Source organism: Balaenoptera physalus (genome assembly GCF_965194825.1).
Source record: "Balaenoptera physalus genome assembly, chromosome: 3".
Taxonomy (NCBI): Eukaryota; Metazoa; Chordata; class Mammalia; order Artiodactyla; family Balaenopteridae; genus Balaenoptera; species Balaenoptera physalus.
Window position 1 is genome coordinate 67,573,729 of NC_138890.1, and position 15,290 is coordinate 67,589,018.

At 47.9% G+C, this 15,290-nt stretch overlaps 1 protein-coding gene across 8 annotated transcripts in view; it reads right to left on the reverse strand.

The window, feature by feature from the left end:
• Nucleotides 1–14,729, reverse strand: part of SLC22A4 (solute carrier family 22 member 4) — a 58,090-nt gene extending 43,361 nt beyond the window's left edge. For 4 of the 8 annotated variants that reach the window (XM_082455355.1, XM_082455354.1, XM_082455353.1 and 1 more), the window contains exon 1: nt 14,093–14,723. In XM_082455355.1, the coding sequence (XP_082311481.1) occupies nt 14,093–14,485 (393 nt within the window). In that variant the 5' untranslated portion in view covers nt 14,486–14,723. Of the gene's footprint in view, nt 1–14,092 lie in introns of all 8 variants that reach the window. The other 4 variants (XM_082455357.1, XM_082455358.1, XM_082455352.1 and 1 more) reach the window with 4 other exon arrangements.
• Nucleotides 14,730–15,290: the final 561 nt, after the last annotated feature.

The following is a 15,290-nucleotide window of genomic DNA, read 5'->3' on the forward strand; positions in this document are numbered from 1 at the left end:
CTATAGGAAAAATCCCCTGCCTCCCACCCAATCCCAGCCCCACTCAGCCGTGGTGCTGCTCCCATGACATTCCCAAAGCAACTTAGATCTTAATCCTCACAACTTCCCTGAAATAGATTTATAAATGAATTCACATATTTATATCATGCCCCATCTGCAGCAGAGAGAGGCGTTTATAAGGATACATACAAGGGAAATGTGTACCACAAAAAGCTAAGGGAATCCGGGCAAATGAAAATCTCAGGGGAGGAGGGGTTACAAAATAACCAAGCCAGGGGTAAGACTGACCTCTGGCTGTCCTGCCCAAAGGCCTGTCTGCTTGCCAGGGAATCCCTGAAATCTGGCTTTGAATATCCCAGCAGCTCAGCTCTCAGGATCACGGTGTCAAAGTGATAAACTCATTCTGCAAAAGCTCAGTTTTTCTGAGTACTGAGACCTGAGAGAAGCCTCTCCTATATACTTCCTTCCACAAAGGGGCCACTCTGTGATGTTGAGGATAATGTCTTTGAGAACACCCCCATCCTGGAGACAATAACAAGATTCATAAATCTGCCTCTCCTTGCTCTCACAATGCTGGTTACAGGCGGGACGCCCAAACACAGCTCTGCAGAAGAAAAACAACGTGGACCAGAAACTCTGCTCTCTACCCCTCAGGCACAACTGAGGATAAGTCTGAAACCATACCCAGAGTAGTGTTGCTTCAACTGGGGTACCTGAATAGGCTTCAGGGGAAAGGGCACAAACCCTCCAAAACTGTATGGCCAGATTCATGTGCCCTGCCAGGCCACGGGTCAGAAGGGGTAGGCAAGACAGGTACCTGAATTAATGGCCACCCACTTCTAAAACATCACTCGCCAAAGTGTCAGAAAAGATCTTGGGATCAGCCCCAACACACAGAGAGGTTAGTGATTGCGGCCCCAAAGCCTCATGATGTGGAGTGTAACCCACTTTCCAGAAGAGTAAACTTAGGCTCTGAGACTGGTGTTTGCCTCAAGTCATAGCAAGTAAATACCAACTTGGGCCTCAGAACTTAACCTTGTACCCATGTACCGCTTTGGACAAGAACTCCAAAGGCCAGACAAAACGAGTTTATTACGCCCTACACTTCTTCAAGGAATGTGACACCAGGACTAGGGGCAGAAGGTCTCCCCCACACCACAGCCTTTAGCCTTGGACAGAGCCAAGAAAATCCCAAGTTTGGTAGGGGTGTTAACCCGTCCATTATCAACCATCAACATTCCATCTGCAGTCAAGCAGAAAAGCTCTTCCAAAGATAATGTGCTCTCCTTTGTGTTTTTTAAAATATTTTTCTGTCAGGACATTGCCTTTGGGCAGGATAGATAGCACTTAGAGAAAGAAAGGAAAGAGGAAGGCTGTTAGATGTGGAGCCAGGCATTGCATGAGCAAAGGTAGTAAACAGGACTGGCTACCTAATTTGCAGGCCCAGTGCAAACTGAAAATGCAGGACCCCTTGTTGAAAAATGATTAAGAATTTCAAGATGTCGGGACTTCCCTGGTGGTGCAGTGGTTAAGAATCCATCTCCCAATGCAGGACACACGGGTTCGAGCCCTGGTCCGGGAAGATCCCACATGCCGCGGAGCAACTAAGTCCGTGTGCCACAGCTACTGAGCCTGCGCTCTAGAGCCCACGTGCTGCAACTACTGAAGCCCACGTGCCACAACTACTGAAGCCCACGTGCCTAGAGCCCGTGCTCCGAAACGAGAGAAGCCACCGCAATGAGAAGCCCGCGCACCGCAACAAAGAGTAGCCCCCGCTCGCTGCAACCAGAGAAAGCCCGTGCACAGCAACGAAGACCCAACACAGCCAAAAATAAATAAACAAATTTATAAAAAAAAAAAAAAGAATTTCAAGACATCAATAGCAGAGGATTAAAACCAAGTGTGGGGTGCTGTGTGACTGCATGGGTTGAGGCCCATGAAGCTGGCCCTGGTAGTGGGTCAAGCCTAGTCTCTTTGGGGAATGGAGCAAGGAAAGGAGTTCTGAATTGGGTGCTGAGAAAGGTGAGGTAAGGGCCAGCTCCCCATTGCTCTCCTACTGGAGGCCATGAGGCCATGGTTCTAGGTCCCCCTTCCTTCCCTGAAGAGGGGCCCAAGAAGCCCTGTCAACACCATGCAGCACAGAAGGTGGCCATGTGCACACAGCAGCCATCTGCCCCAGGCCCTTGGAGGGTGCTATCTGTCTTTGGAGATCCTGTTCACACCTGGCAGGGGAAGGCAGCTGGACCTCATGGCTACTTATGGTTGGTTCCAAGGCTGGGTTCCCTCTTGGGGAATTACTGTACCCAAAGAGTCTTTTCGAAAGCTGCAAGAGACCTGGTAATAGGATAAGATTGGCAGATAAAGTTTTGGCTGTGGCTTACGGAACTGGGGTCCAATAAATCAGCTGCCAGCCTGTAGGGGGTGCTGTTTTCTCCACGGGGCTATTCTTAAGGAGGCCAGGCCCTTCCTGCCCCAGTCCCTTGGGGTTTCTAGGGGTGTGTCTTGGGGCCTCAATAGCCAGGTCCCAGGGAACTCCCTGTGGTTAACAATGACATGGCAGGACCAGTGGGAGACAGTCTTTTCCTTGATGAGACAGAACTGTCCCGTGGGTCTCTGCACATGTGTGTACACACATGCACACACAAACATACATACATACACACAGCTCAGAGGCTAATGGCTGATGGCCTGGTGAGGAGCTGCCTGGCATCGCTCTGGAGCTGTGCTTTAAGGTCAAATACTACCATTACTGAAACATAACCCACATTCCCACACACACCATAGGCAAAGAGTAGAATGTCCCAAACTGTGCCGGGTTGAGGCACTGGATGTGCTCTCACAGGTTTACTGTGTCTATCTCATCCTCAAGGTCTTAGACCAATGTTCCCTAACAGAGCAGAGTAAGCTCCATTTGGCTGGGCCATCTAGCCTTCAGCTCTGCTTTAAAAAACAAAAAACCACGTCACAAGGTAATAGGCGACATGAGGTCACTCTTGGCCTAGAAGAATATGCATCTCATGCCCTCAACAGTAATAATAATAGGAAGGACAAGTACAGTGTATTGCGTGCTCACTGTGTGCCTTGTATTACTCATGGGATCTCAAAGTTGCCATGTGAAATGGGTATTCTCTTTATCCCCATTTTACAAATGAGGAAATGAAGGCATAGGGCAATGAAGTGACTAGCCTGAGTTCTAGTGGATTGGTAAAAGGAATTGCTTAACCATTTATTCAACCATCACTGAGCACATGCTCTGGGCCAGACTGTGTATGGGGCACAAAGCAGACATGGTCACTGCCTCCACAAAGCTCAAGGTCAAGCATACGTTACAGGACAGATCAGGTGTGCACATGTGCATGCATGAGCCCAGCTGTCCTGGGTGGGGTGGGCTTTGTTCTGGGCCACTGTGCTCTCTGGCTAGAGAGGAAAAGAGGCACCCCCTGCTCAACCTTCTCCAGATGGACAGAGTTCTAAAACCTGAACACATTCATATAATCATTCTAGATAACTAATGCATGTACAAGGCTAGGCACATGGTAGATGCTTAACAAATTGTCGATGAACGAATGTTGAACAATTAGGAGTAATGGAAAATTAGTTTGAAAATGTGTGGTATCACACACTGTCTTTTTTTTTTTTAATTTACATTTAGTTATTTATTTTTGGCTGCATTGGGTCTTCGTTGCTGCGCACGGGCTTTCTCTAGTTGCAGGGAACAGGGGCTACTCTTTGTCGCAGTGTGCGGGCTTCTCATTGCTGTGGCTTCTCTTGTTGCAGAGCACGGGCTCTAGGAGGGTGGGCTTCAGTAGTTGTGGCACTCGGGCTCAGTAGTTGTGGTTCGCGGGCTCTAGAGCACAGGCTCAGTAGTTGTGGCGCATGGGCTTAGTTGCTCTGCAGCATGTGGGATCTTCCCAGACCAGGGCTTGAACCCATGTCCTCTGCATTGGCAGGCAGATTTTTAACCACTGCACCACCAGGGAAGTCCCTCACACACTGTCCTTTGAAAATCACCCTCAACCTTGAACTCTCCAAGTAACCAAAGTCTAGCAATTTTAGCCTTTACCAAAGCCATAAAGGACCATAAAGATAAGTGTATCCCTGTGACCTGCATAGAACTGAGAACTCTGGAAGGCAGCCTGATGTTGAGCAAAGAGCACAGGCTCTCTTGGGTTCTACCACTTCCAGCTGTGTGACTTTGGGCCACTCATTCACCTCCATTAGCCTGTTTTGTCATCTTCAAAGAGGTGACAATAATACTCCCTCCTGAGGTTGTTATGAGCATTGGACAGGAAATGTAAGTAGAGTGTCTGACAGTGACACATTACAGGCCTCATTAAATGGTAGTTCCCTTTCTATTGATCTCATGCTTTAGTCCTAACCAAAACCATGACTTATAACAAACAGCATTAATGAATAAGCAAAGCGGGTTATACTTAAACCTGATGAGGCAGTAGAGATTGTTAGAAAAGAGAACTTTCTATTCAATGACTAAAAACCAGAAAAGCTTTTACCACAAGGTGTAAAATCCCTTTATAAATGGACTTCAATCTCAGAGACAGTTGTGAATGAAAAACTAGCAATAGTTCATTTAAGAATGGATTTCTATGTGTTCTCTTATATTTTTCATTCGGGGGAAGAAGAGGAAGTAGTTGTTAGTTAACAATAGTATATATATCCACCCACAATTTCTTCTTTATAACTTAGTTGCAGACTTAAAACTGGAAATTTCCTGACCATTGGGGGGAAAAAGCTGGCTATTTAATTCTTTTTGTTTATAAGGGCTTTAGTGAGGTATAATTTACACACCATAAAATTCATTCTTCTTATGTTTACAATTCAGTGGTTTTTACTATATTCACAGAATTGTGCAATCATCAGCACTATCTAATTTTAGAATGGTTTCATCACCCCTGAAAGAAACCCCATGCCCATTAGTAGTCACTTCCCATTCTCTTTCCCCAGCCTGTGGCAATCACTAATATACTTATGAATTTGCCTATTCTGGACATTTGATACAAGTGGAATCATACAATATACAGTCTTTCGTGACTGGCTTCTTTCACTTAGCATAATGTTTTCAAGGTTCATCCATGTTGTTGTACCAAATATCAGTACTTCATTCCTTTCTATGGTTGAATAATATACCATTGTATGGATATACCACCTTTTATTTAGCCATTTTATCAGTTGATAGACATTTGGATTGTTTCCACTTTTCGGCTATTATGAATAAAGCTGCTATAAACTTTTGTGTACAAGATTTTGCAAGCACATATGTTCTCATTTCTCTTGGGTATATATGAGGGGTAGAATTGCTGAGTCATATAATAAATCTATGTTTAACCTTTTGAGAAACTTGAAAAATGTTTTCTAAAGTGGCTGCATCATTGTACAATCCCAACAGCAATGAACAAGGGTTTTAATTTTTCCATATTCCTATTAACACTTGTTATTGTGTGTCTTTTTTTTTTTTAATTAATTTATTTTTGGCTGGGTTGGGTCTTTGTTGCTGCATGTGGGCTTCCTCTAGTTGCGGTGAGGGGGGGCTACGCTTTGTTGCGGTGTGCGGGCTTCTCATTGCGGTGGCTTCGCTTGTTGCGGAGCACCGGCTCTAGGTGCGTGGGCTTCAGTAGTTGTGGCTCTTGGGCTCAGTCATTGTGGCTCACAGGCTCTAGAGCGCAGGCTCAGTAGTTGTGGCGCACAGGCTTAGTTGCTCCGCGACATGTGGGATCTTCCTGGACCAGGGATCAAACCCATGTCCACTGCATTGGCAGGCAGATTCTTAACCACTGCGCCACCAGGGAAGTCCCTATTGTGTGTCTTTTTAATTTTAACCATCCCAGGGGTGTTAAGATGTATCTCCTTGTGGTTTTGATTTGCATTTCCCTAATGACTAATGATATTGAACACCTTTTGTATTGAATCTGTAGATCAATTTGGGGAGTTTTGCCATCTTAACAATATTGTCTTCTGCTTCATGAACAGAACATGAGATGTCTTTCCATTTACAGTAAGTCCCCTACATACAAACGAGTTCTGTTCTGAGAGCACATTTGTAAGTCCAATTTGTTCGTAAGTCCAACAAAGTTATCCTATGTACCCAACTAACACAATCGGCTATATAGTACTGTACTGTAATAGGTTTATAATACTTTTCACACAAATAATACATAAAAAACAAACACAAAAAATAAAGAAAACATTTTTAATCTTACAGTACAGTACCTTGAAAAGTACAGTAGTACAGTACAACAGCTGGCATACAGGGGCTGGCATGGAGTGAACAGGCAAGAAGAGTTACTGACTGGAGGAGGGAGAGGAGGTGGGAGATGGTAGAGCTGAAGGATCATCAGCAATGAGAGACAGAGGGCAAGCTGCAGTTTCACTCACGCCTTATGTGATTGGACACGCGAACGCACATTCGCATATTTGAAAGTTCACAACTTGAACGTTCGTATGTAGGGGACTTACTGTATTTACATCTTTAATTTCTTTCAAAGATGCCTTGTAGTTTTCAGAGAATAAGTTGTGCATTAAAAAAAAAATTATTCCTGAAGAACTTCCTTTAGTATTTCTTGTAAGGCAGCACTGGTAGCAAGAAATTCTCTCAGGTTTGTGTGTGCATGCATGCGTGTGTCTGTGTGTGCGAATGTCTTTATTTCATTTTTAAGAGATAGTTTTGCTAGATACAACATTTTTGGTTGATGTGTTTTTTCTTTCAGCACTTTGAATATGTTATCCCACTGCCTTTTGGCCTCTCTTGTTTCTTATGAGAAGCCAAATATAAATCTTATTGGGGTTTCCTTGTATGTGTCCTATTTTTCTTGCTGTTTTAAAAATTTCCCTTGGTGTTTAACTGTAAATAACTTTACCATGATGTATCTGTGTGTAAAACTCTTTTTGTTTCTTCTGTTTGGAGTTGAGCTGCTGAGCTGTGTAGATTAATGTTTTTCATCAAATTTGGGAAGTTTTCAGCCATTATTTCTTTCACTATTTTTTTTTCTGCTCCTTCTTCTCTTTTCCTTCTAGTGTTCCCATTATGCACATGTTGGTCTGGTAAATAGAAATGTTCTAGAAATGTTCCACATTTCTCTAAGACCCTGTTCATTTTTCTTCATTCCTTTTTTCTGTTTTTTGGGTTACATAATTTATATTGCTCTGTCTTCAAATTTGCTGATTCTTTCTTCTGTCTGTTCAAATCTACTATTAAGGCTCTCTAGTGAATTTTTAACTTTCAGTTACTGTATATTTCAAATCTGGAACTTCTATTTGATTCTTTTTTTTATAGCTTTTATTTTTATATCTTAATTGGTATTCTGTATTTGATGGGACATTGTCATCATACCTTCTTTTACTTTTTTTAATTGCTTTTTAAAAAATAAATTTATTTATTTATTTTTGGCTGTGTTGAGTCTTTGTTGCCGTGTGCCTGCTTTCTCTAGTTGCGGTGCATGGGCTCCTCATTGCAGGGGCTTCTCTTGTTGCAGAGCACGGGCTCTAGGCATGTGGGCTTCAGTAGTTGTGGCTCACGGGCTCTAGAGTGCAGACTCAGTAGTTGTGGCGCATGGGCTTAGTTGCTCCACGGCATGTGGGATCTTCCCGGACCAGGGCTTGAACCCATGTCCCCTGCATTGGCAGGTGGATTCTTAACCACTGCACCACCACGGAAGCCCCTCTTTTACTTTTTAAAGCATGAATTCCTTTAGTTCTTTGAACATATTTATAATGGCTGCTTTGAAGTTTTTGTTAGATCTGACATCTAAGCCCTTTCAGGCAATTTCTATTTCCTGCTTTTTTCCCCTGAGTTTGGGTCATATTTTCCTGTTTCTTTGCATGTATTGTAATTTTTGGTTAAAAACTGGACATTTCAGGAAATATATTGTGGAAACTCTGAGCATTGAACAGCCCCCCCAACCCTGGGGGTGCTTGTCTTTGTTTGTTTATTTGTTTAATGACTTGGCTGGACACTTAGTGAAGACTATTTCCCCTACAGTGTGAAGCCTCTGTTGTTGCTCCTCAGAGGGCACAGCCTTGGGCATGTACACAGTCACCCTGGGATGACAATGGTTTTAGCAGGGCTCTTTTTGACTGTCTCTTTCCCCAGTTTTTCTATTAAGCTGTTTGCCTCTGCTGATATCACACTTAGCTGTTAGGCTCCACCAATAACTGGCTCATTCCTTTATTGTTTTCAACAATGCCCTGGGGCACAAATCATTCCATAGTCTAGTTCAATTAAATTCAAGCCCCTTTGAAGGAGTAGTTTTGAGGCAAGTCTTTGAGGTTTGTCCTGACTGCTCTGAGCTGTCTCTTTTTCTGGTTCTCTCTGGTAATCTAGTTGCCCTATGGGTTAGCTTGTTGCTCAAATGGAGCTACCAGTCTCCCCTTAATTGTTTACTACCACAGTCTCCATTGTTTTAAAGAGCACTCTTAGGCTTCAACTTCTGCACATCTTGTTTCAATTGAAGTTATTTCCTGTGGGGACAGCTTCAGAGCTCTCTGTTGTTATGGACTACTTTTCCCCTGGGGAAAATCTCTGAGCCTCTGCTCCAGGACTGGGGGGAAGGGAAAGTGCCCTCAGAATGACACCCCCTGCCTTATGAGCTAGAGGCTGGCTGGAGGTGGTAGCATCCCTCTTTTTGGCTTGCCTCTCCTGGCATGGAATCTCCACTCTACAATAAGCTGGGACAAGGGCAACCAGGGCCTCAATATTCTCAGCCTGTGAAACCTGGAGTAGAGGCGTCACTATATGAATATGGTCTGAGTGGAGGATGGGATCCCCCAGTCTCCTGGCTGCAGTAACCAGGAATTAGCCTCTGCAACTTGGAGTTCAGGAGATGGAGGGAGGCTAAATCCTAAAATGTTCTCAGTATCTTTTTTTCTTTATATTAGAGGTAAAGAAAAAGCACCCATAGGTGGAGAGGCCTCAGTTCTGTGGTCATCAGAGGTGGAGCCAAAGCAGAAGACCCAGGTAGTTTAAATGGGATGGTGGGGATGGGAATGGAGGGGCTTGAGGGAAGAAGGGGCACTCAGGGACCTGACTCTCCCACTTGCATCCTGACATTAGATCCAACACAGCTCTAACCGGCTCCACTCTGGGAATGAGAGCAAATAGGATGGGGTCTGTGCCAGCCATGTAGCACCAAGGGGCAACTCTGGAAGGTGCCACTATGAACCTGCCTTCCAGTCCTGCAAACACAGAGCAGGAGCCACCAGCCTTGGACTGTCTGTGCCAGTTGCTAGGGCATGTGAGTCAGCCAAGCCTTTCCCCAGAGCCTCCATTCTCTCTGCTTCAAGTGGGGATCCCTGCCTTTTTTTTTTTTTTTTTTTGGACTCTACAGACATGCTTAAAACTATACCAAGGCTTCAGATGACAAGGCAGGCCTGCGTTAGCCTTGAATATAAATCGAATATAGCCTGTCACAAAGAAGAAATAACAGTCCCTTCAGAAGCCCGAGGCACCTGCAGCTCTTCTGACCAGCTCTGCCAAGCCTTGTTTTTGTCAACGCACCACCCTACCTCTTGGACAAAGTGTGAGGGCTCTGCTGCCCACCAGGAGAGATGGACAAAGTCTGTTTGTCCAGAAACTTGGCAGGAGGTTCGGGTGAAGCAGCCTCGAAACAAAGGCACATTCTGAGATCCTGGTGGCATATGTCAGAGGAATAGAGCTTAGAGGCAACAGGCAAACTGTTTGGCGTGAGGCAGCTGATAAACAAACAGATAAGCAAATTCAGGCCATTGCTAGGGAAAGCCCCTCAGTCTCCTTTATTTGTTCTCTTTCTGAAGCACTGACTGGAAATAAGTGTCTGTTGGTGCTGGCTGGAGGCAGAGGTCCCCACTTTATCCCCTTTGGAATCTGCCAGAGGGCAGGTCTGGGCTGTGAACTTGGTTAATATTCAGGCTGTCCCAACAGCCAAGTTGCCAGTCTCACTCTAGCCAGCAGTATTCCAGGGCAGCCTGCAGGCCTGATGGAAAGATAACAGCCTAAACTCTTCACCTTTGGCAGAGCCCACCCAGGCCCCAAAAGAGGTACATCCCTATGAGCTGCCACATGGAATCCTATGTAGTTGTCAGTCAGATGCCAGGCTCAGTCTGTCTCATTGTTCCCGCCTTCGCTGCTCCTAGTGCCCCCCATAAGCACCCTGTTAGCAGAGGATAAGGCTCCCTTGTTCCTATATCATACCTTTGGGCTGTGGGTGGAGAATCAGTGTGTCCTATTCTGTCCAAGCCCTGACCCCAGGTCCCAAGAAAGACGTCACAAGGCTAGTGCCTCCAGAGGCCCAGGCCCTTTGTTGGACGTTCTATCATGGGGAAGGGCATAGCTGCCCGCAGCTCCACCCATGAGTTCCTAGAGGAAGGAAACTACGTTATATACCTATACACACAGGCAGACGCACCCACACAGTTCCCAACTCAGACATCAGGTTCCCACCTCCTGGCATTCTCTAAAAGGCATTTCCACAGCAGAACATGCCATCCTTGGGCCCCTGGCTGACCCGTCTTCCCTGTGAAAGGGTCAGGGGGTTGGCTCAGGTGGGCTTCTCTGTCCCAGAGGGTATGCCCATCAGGAGATCCCTTCAGAGGTATAAAGCAGAGACAATCTGAGGGTGGTCCCTCTACCTGTATGGTGCCAGAGAGATGCAGAGAACTTACTCAGGGCCCCTGTGCTTGATCTTGTTGGGGAGCTGAGGCCATTTCTCCCCCTGGCACAGCAGATTCAGACCTGTGTCCTATTCTCTGGGCCCTAGAATTCCACCCTGGGAAAGGGGCTCTGCCTCCAGCAAGTCTCATCACCCATTATACTGGCTGCAACCTGGACCTTAGAACAGCTCCCACAATGCCCATCGTGCCCAGCCAGAGGTGATGAGGTCTTGCCCTTTCCACTCCTCATCCACCCACCTATGATGCCCATTTTGCTGGTGCTACGGGATATAGCATGGCACATGATCTCATCAAATCCTCCCAACAACTCAGATAAGCTGGACATTCTTATGATTCTCATTTTTAACAACTGTAATAAAATTCACACAACATTAAATATACCATCTTAACAATTTTTAAGTGTACAGTTCAGTAGAGTTAAATATATTCACATTATCGTGCAACCAATCTCCAGAACTCTTCATCTTGCAAAATGAAACTCTATATCTATTAAATAACTCCCCGTTTCCCTCTGCTCCCAGCCCTTGGCAACTACCATTCTACTTTCTGTTTCTATGAGTTTGACTACTCTTCATATCTCATATAAGTGAAATCATACAGTTTGTCTTTTTGTGTCTGGCTTATTTCACCTGGCATAATGTTCTCAAGTTTCATTCATGTTGTAGCATTGTGTCAGCATTTCCTTCCTTTTTAAGGCTGAATACTATTCCACTGTATGTATATACCACATTTTATTTATCCATTCATCTGTTGCTGGACATTTGATTTGCTTTTACCTCTTTGGCTATTGTGAATAATACTGCCATGAACATGGGTATACAAATATTTCAAGATCCTGCTTTCAATTCTTTTGAATATACACCCAGAAGTGATATTGCTGGATCATACAATAATTCTATTTTCAATTTATTGAGTCTGCCACACTGTTTTCTATAGTGGCTGCACCATTTTACATTTTGTGCACGAGGGTTCCAACTTCTCCACATCCTTGTTTGTTATTTTTCTGTTTTGTTTTGTTTTGTTTTTTGTTTTTGTTTTTAATAGCAGCCAACTTAATGGATGTGAGGTGACATCTCATTGTGGTTTTGATTTACATTTCCTTAATGATTAATGATGTTGAGCATCTTTTCATTTGCTTGTGTCCCCTTTTATAGATAAGGAAACTGAGGCATTGATTGAGCAGTGATGCAACCTGTTGAAGTCAGCCCAGTGCTTGGGGGTGGGGTCAGAACGGACCCACCTGTCTGACTCCAGAGCTCCTCCTTGTGCCACCACCTTTCTAGGAAGAACCACCCACCCTACTCACTTTCATGCTTCTCCCCTCCTTCCTCCCAACCACTAGTGCTCCTTTGCCTTTTATTTTACTCCCAGCACCCAAAAAGGAAGCAAGGAAGGGAAAGCCTGCTGAAAAAAGCAAATCGTGGTGCATGTGTGTGAGTGTGTGATGATGTGCATCCCCAGAGGTGTCCACAGGCCCTTGTGAGCAGGGTACAACAGGGATAGCTACGGACTTGTAAGCCAGCAGCCACCTACCCCTCACACCCTGAGGTGAACAAAACCAGTAAGGAAGCGGAAAGAGACAGGTCAACCCAGCTGTCAAGGAGGGCTGCAGCCAGTAGGGCCAGCTCCAGCTCAGGTGCTGACCACACTTCCAGGAACTGAGGTGGGGTGAGCTGGCCCCTACTTTTGGATCCCTCAGGATCAGGCTGTGGGCAGAGGGTGGGTTAGCATTAGGAGCCCCTGCTAGGGGATCAAAGCCAGAGAAGCATGGCCACCTCAGGGCCCAAGGTAGGCATGGAACCAATGATGGGGGAATCCAGAGGTGCTCCACAGGCTGAGCCCACTTTCTACAGGTCTTATAGACTCAAGAGCCACCACTCCCAGCTGGCCACCAATCTCTTGCTAAAGCAACTCCCACAGCTTCCTCACTGGTCTTCTTGATTTTCATAGCAGCTTGAGACAGTTCTTTCTAAAAACACAAATCTGACCATGTTACCCCTTCCTTGGAACCGTTACTATTTCCTCACTGTCCTCAGAATATACTCAACTCTTCAACATTCCTACAAGGCCCACTGTGGACAGGCCCCTGTAGGCATTTCTAGCCTCACCTGCCATCCGTTGAACTCCAAGCCACCCTGATCTATGAAATCTCATTCCCAGAATCTTCCATGTTCTTTGCCTGGACAAGTCCTGCTCATATTTCCAGACTCAGTTCAAATTTATCATCCCTTCTTAGAGTAGTTCCTCACCCTGCTATCCCCACAGAGAGGGCCGTTTTTTTGCCCCAGGTCACACAACAAGCCAGTCAGTATTTGAATTCAGGTTCCAGAACCCTGTTATTAACCAGGTTTGATGTTAGCTCTCTCTAACACAGCCAGTGTCCCCGTGGGTATCTGAGCTTCAAAAGCAGACCCCACACCCCAGATGTGTATAGCCTGTTGTTCAGCACAAGGCCAGACATGGTGTCTAATTATTGCCACATTGTGCTGGGGAAGGCGATAAAAGACTAGCAGAGGCCATGCTCAGGTTTTCACACAGAGCAGAGGATGGGCCAGGAACTGGGAACCCTACCTGCCTGATTAATAGCAAGAAACTAGTCTGTGAGGATACCCTCCTCAGAAGGAGATGTGCCCTGATGTAGCATCTCCTGGCCCTTACCAGATGCAAAGCAGGAAATGCAGAGGACAAAGTACATGTGTATTCTGACTGCTGAAACTTAGAAATCCTGCCACCAAACCACTTAGGATGCTAAGCGGCTAATGGCATAAGCCGGAGCCTCTGTCCACCACTGCGCCCTATGCTCAGACGGTCTCTGTGAGTCTGGCCCTTCATGAGTGCCCTGGGGCCAGGGTTATGCCTCCTCTAGTTCCCTGTACTCCACCAGTATCAGGAGGCCTTCTGCTCCTTTTCAGAGAAACTGGAGGCTCAGGACAGGACCCAAGCCTTACCATAGTTGTATGGCAGAGCAGGAGACCCCGTGATGCTTCCAGAAGCCTGTGGCCAGGGAACAGACCACACCTGCCCATGCCCTGCCCAGCAGCAAGATTCTTCTTTGTGTCTACAGGTGGCTCAGCAGCATCCCCCACACCCCCTCCTCATGCCTACGGCAGGAACTTGACTCAGGCTGTCCATCTGGGGAGCCTGGGGTTGGCGGTATCTAGGCTCTTGGGAAACAACTTCGTCTTTTGTGAAACTGCCAGAGGAAAAGGCAGTTGACAACTACTTCCCTTCTCCCTTCTTCATCCCCTCCCTACGAGACAAACCGATGGGGAATGAGCCTGAGTCCTGCTCTCTTGGGCTGCACACCTGTGTTGGATGTATAACCCAGGTGACTGCTGGCCAGGTTTGATGAGGAGGGGGGGACGCTGACCCAGGCACTGCCAGGGCATCTCGAGGGGGACTGATGCAGATACTGGGTCGCTCACATACCCACCTCGGTCACGATGGTGGACAGGTAGATGTCCTGGTTGAACTCCCAGCCATCCAGGCAGCCCTCTTGCTCCAGCTGTTCCAGGTCCACGTCGCGCCCCGGCTCCAGCCCGAGCGCCGAGAAGTTGACGATCGTCGCGAGCCGGTAGCGGCGGCAGCTGTGAGGCACCTCGCGGCCGTCCTGCAGCTGCAGCGGGAGGCTGTGGTTGCGCCACACGCTGCTCAGGTTCGCGGTGTCCGGCACCCGACAGCGGTGCTCCGGGGTCCCCGCCAGGAATACGACTGACATACCGTTGAAGCCGTTGGGGATGATGCTGGCGCTGAGCAGGAAGAAGATGAGGCGCTGGAAAGGGCCCCACTCGCCCAGGAAGGCGGTCACCTCGTCGTAGTCCTGCATGCTCACCGCCGCTACTCTGCAGCTGGCAACGAGGGATGATAAGAGCGTTCCCCGGACAGTGTCGCGCGGTGGAGGGCGTTCCCCGGGGGCGTCAGGACGTTCTCGCGGGCCAGGCCGGCTGAGGGAAAACGAGGCGCGCGGCCGGCACCGTTCCCAGGAAACGGGCTGCGGGCCTTGGAAGGTTCCCGGGAGCTGGACGCAAAGCTGGAAGCCACGGTAGAAACTCGGGACCACACCCAGATCCCGGTTGGGGCGGGGCAGGGCGAGGCAGCGGGCTGGCTGGGGTGGGGCTCCGGGGCGGCTCCGCCCGTGCTCCGCTCCCCGCCCCCGGCGACCCCGGGGAGGCTAGGAGGCCAGCGGTGCCGCCTCCGTACGGAAAAGGGGCCCAGTTCCCGCGCCGCATCCCCGGCCTCCGCGCCCCCTAGGTGCTGAGCGCCCAGCCCCGGGCTGCCGGGTAGGGCCTCACGGGCGAGCGGGCGAATGGGAAGAGTCGAGGCCGCAGAGCAAGGTCTTTGAGAGGTCGGCCCTCGGCCCTCTCTGTCGGCGTCGCCACAGGCCTCGTCCCGGGCAGGGGTCTCTCCTCTCAAGCTTCCAGCCCGAAGGGGGCCTCGGGCGGGGCGCTGACGGGCGAGTGCGTGGGGTCGGTGCTCTGCGGGCGCAGGGGCGACAGGAGCGCGCCCTCTCCTCTGGCCCGCCGCAGCGCAAGTGGCCGGCGCCCGCCCACCCGGCGCTCACTAACGCCCAAGTTGGATTCAGTCACCTGCCGGCGGCTTCGGGACAGCCCGGAGCCTCGCCTTGAAAAGGG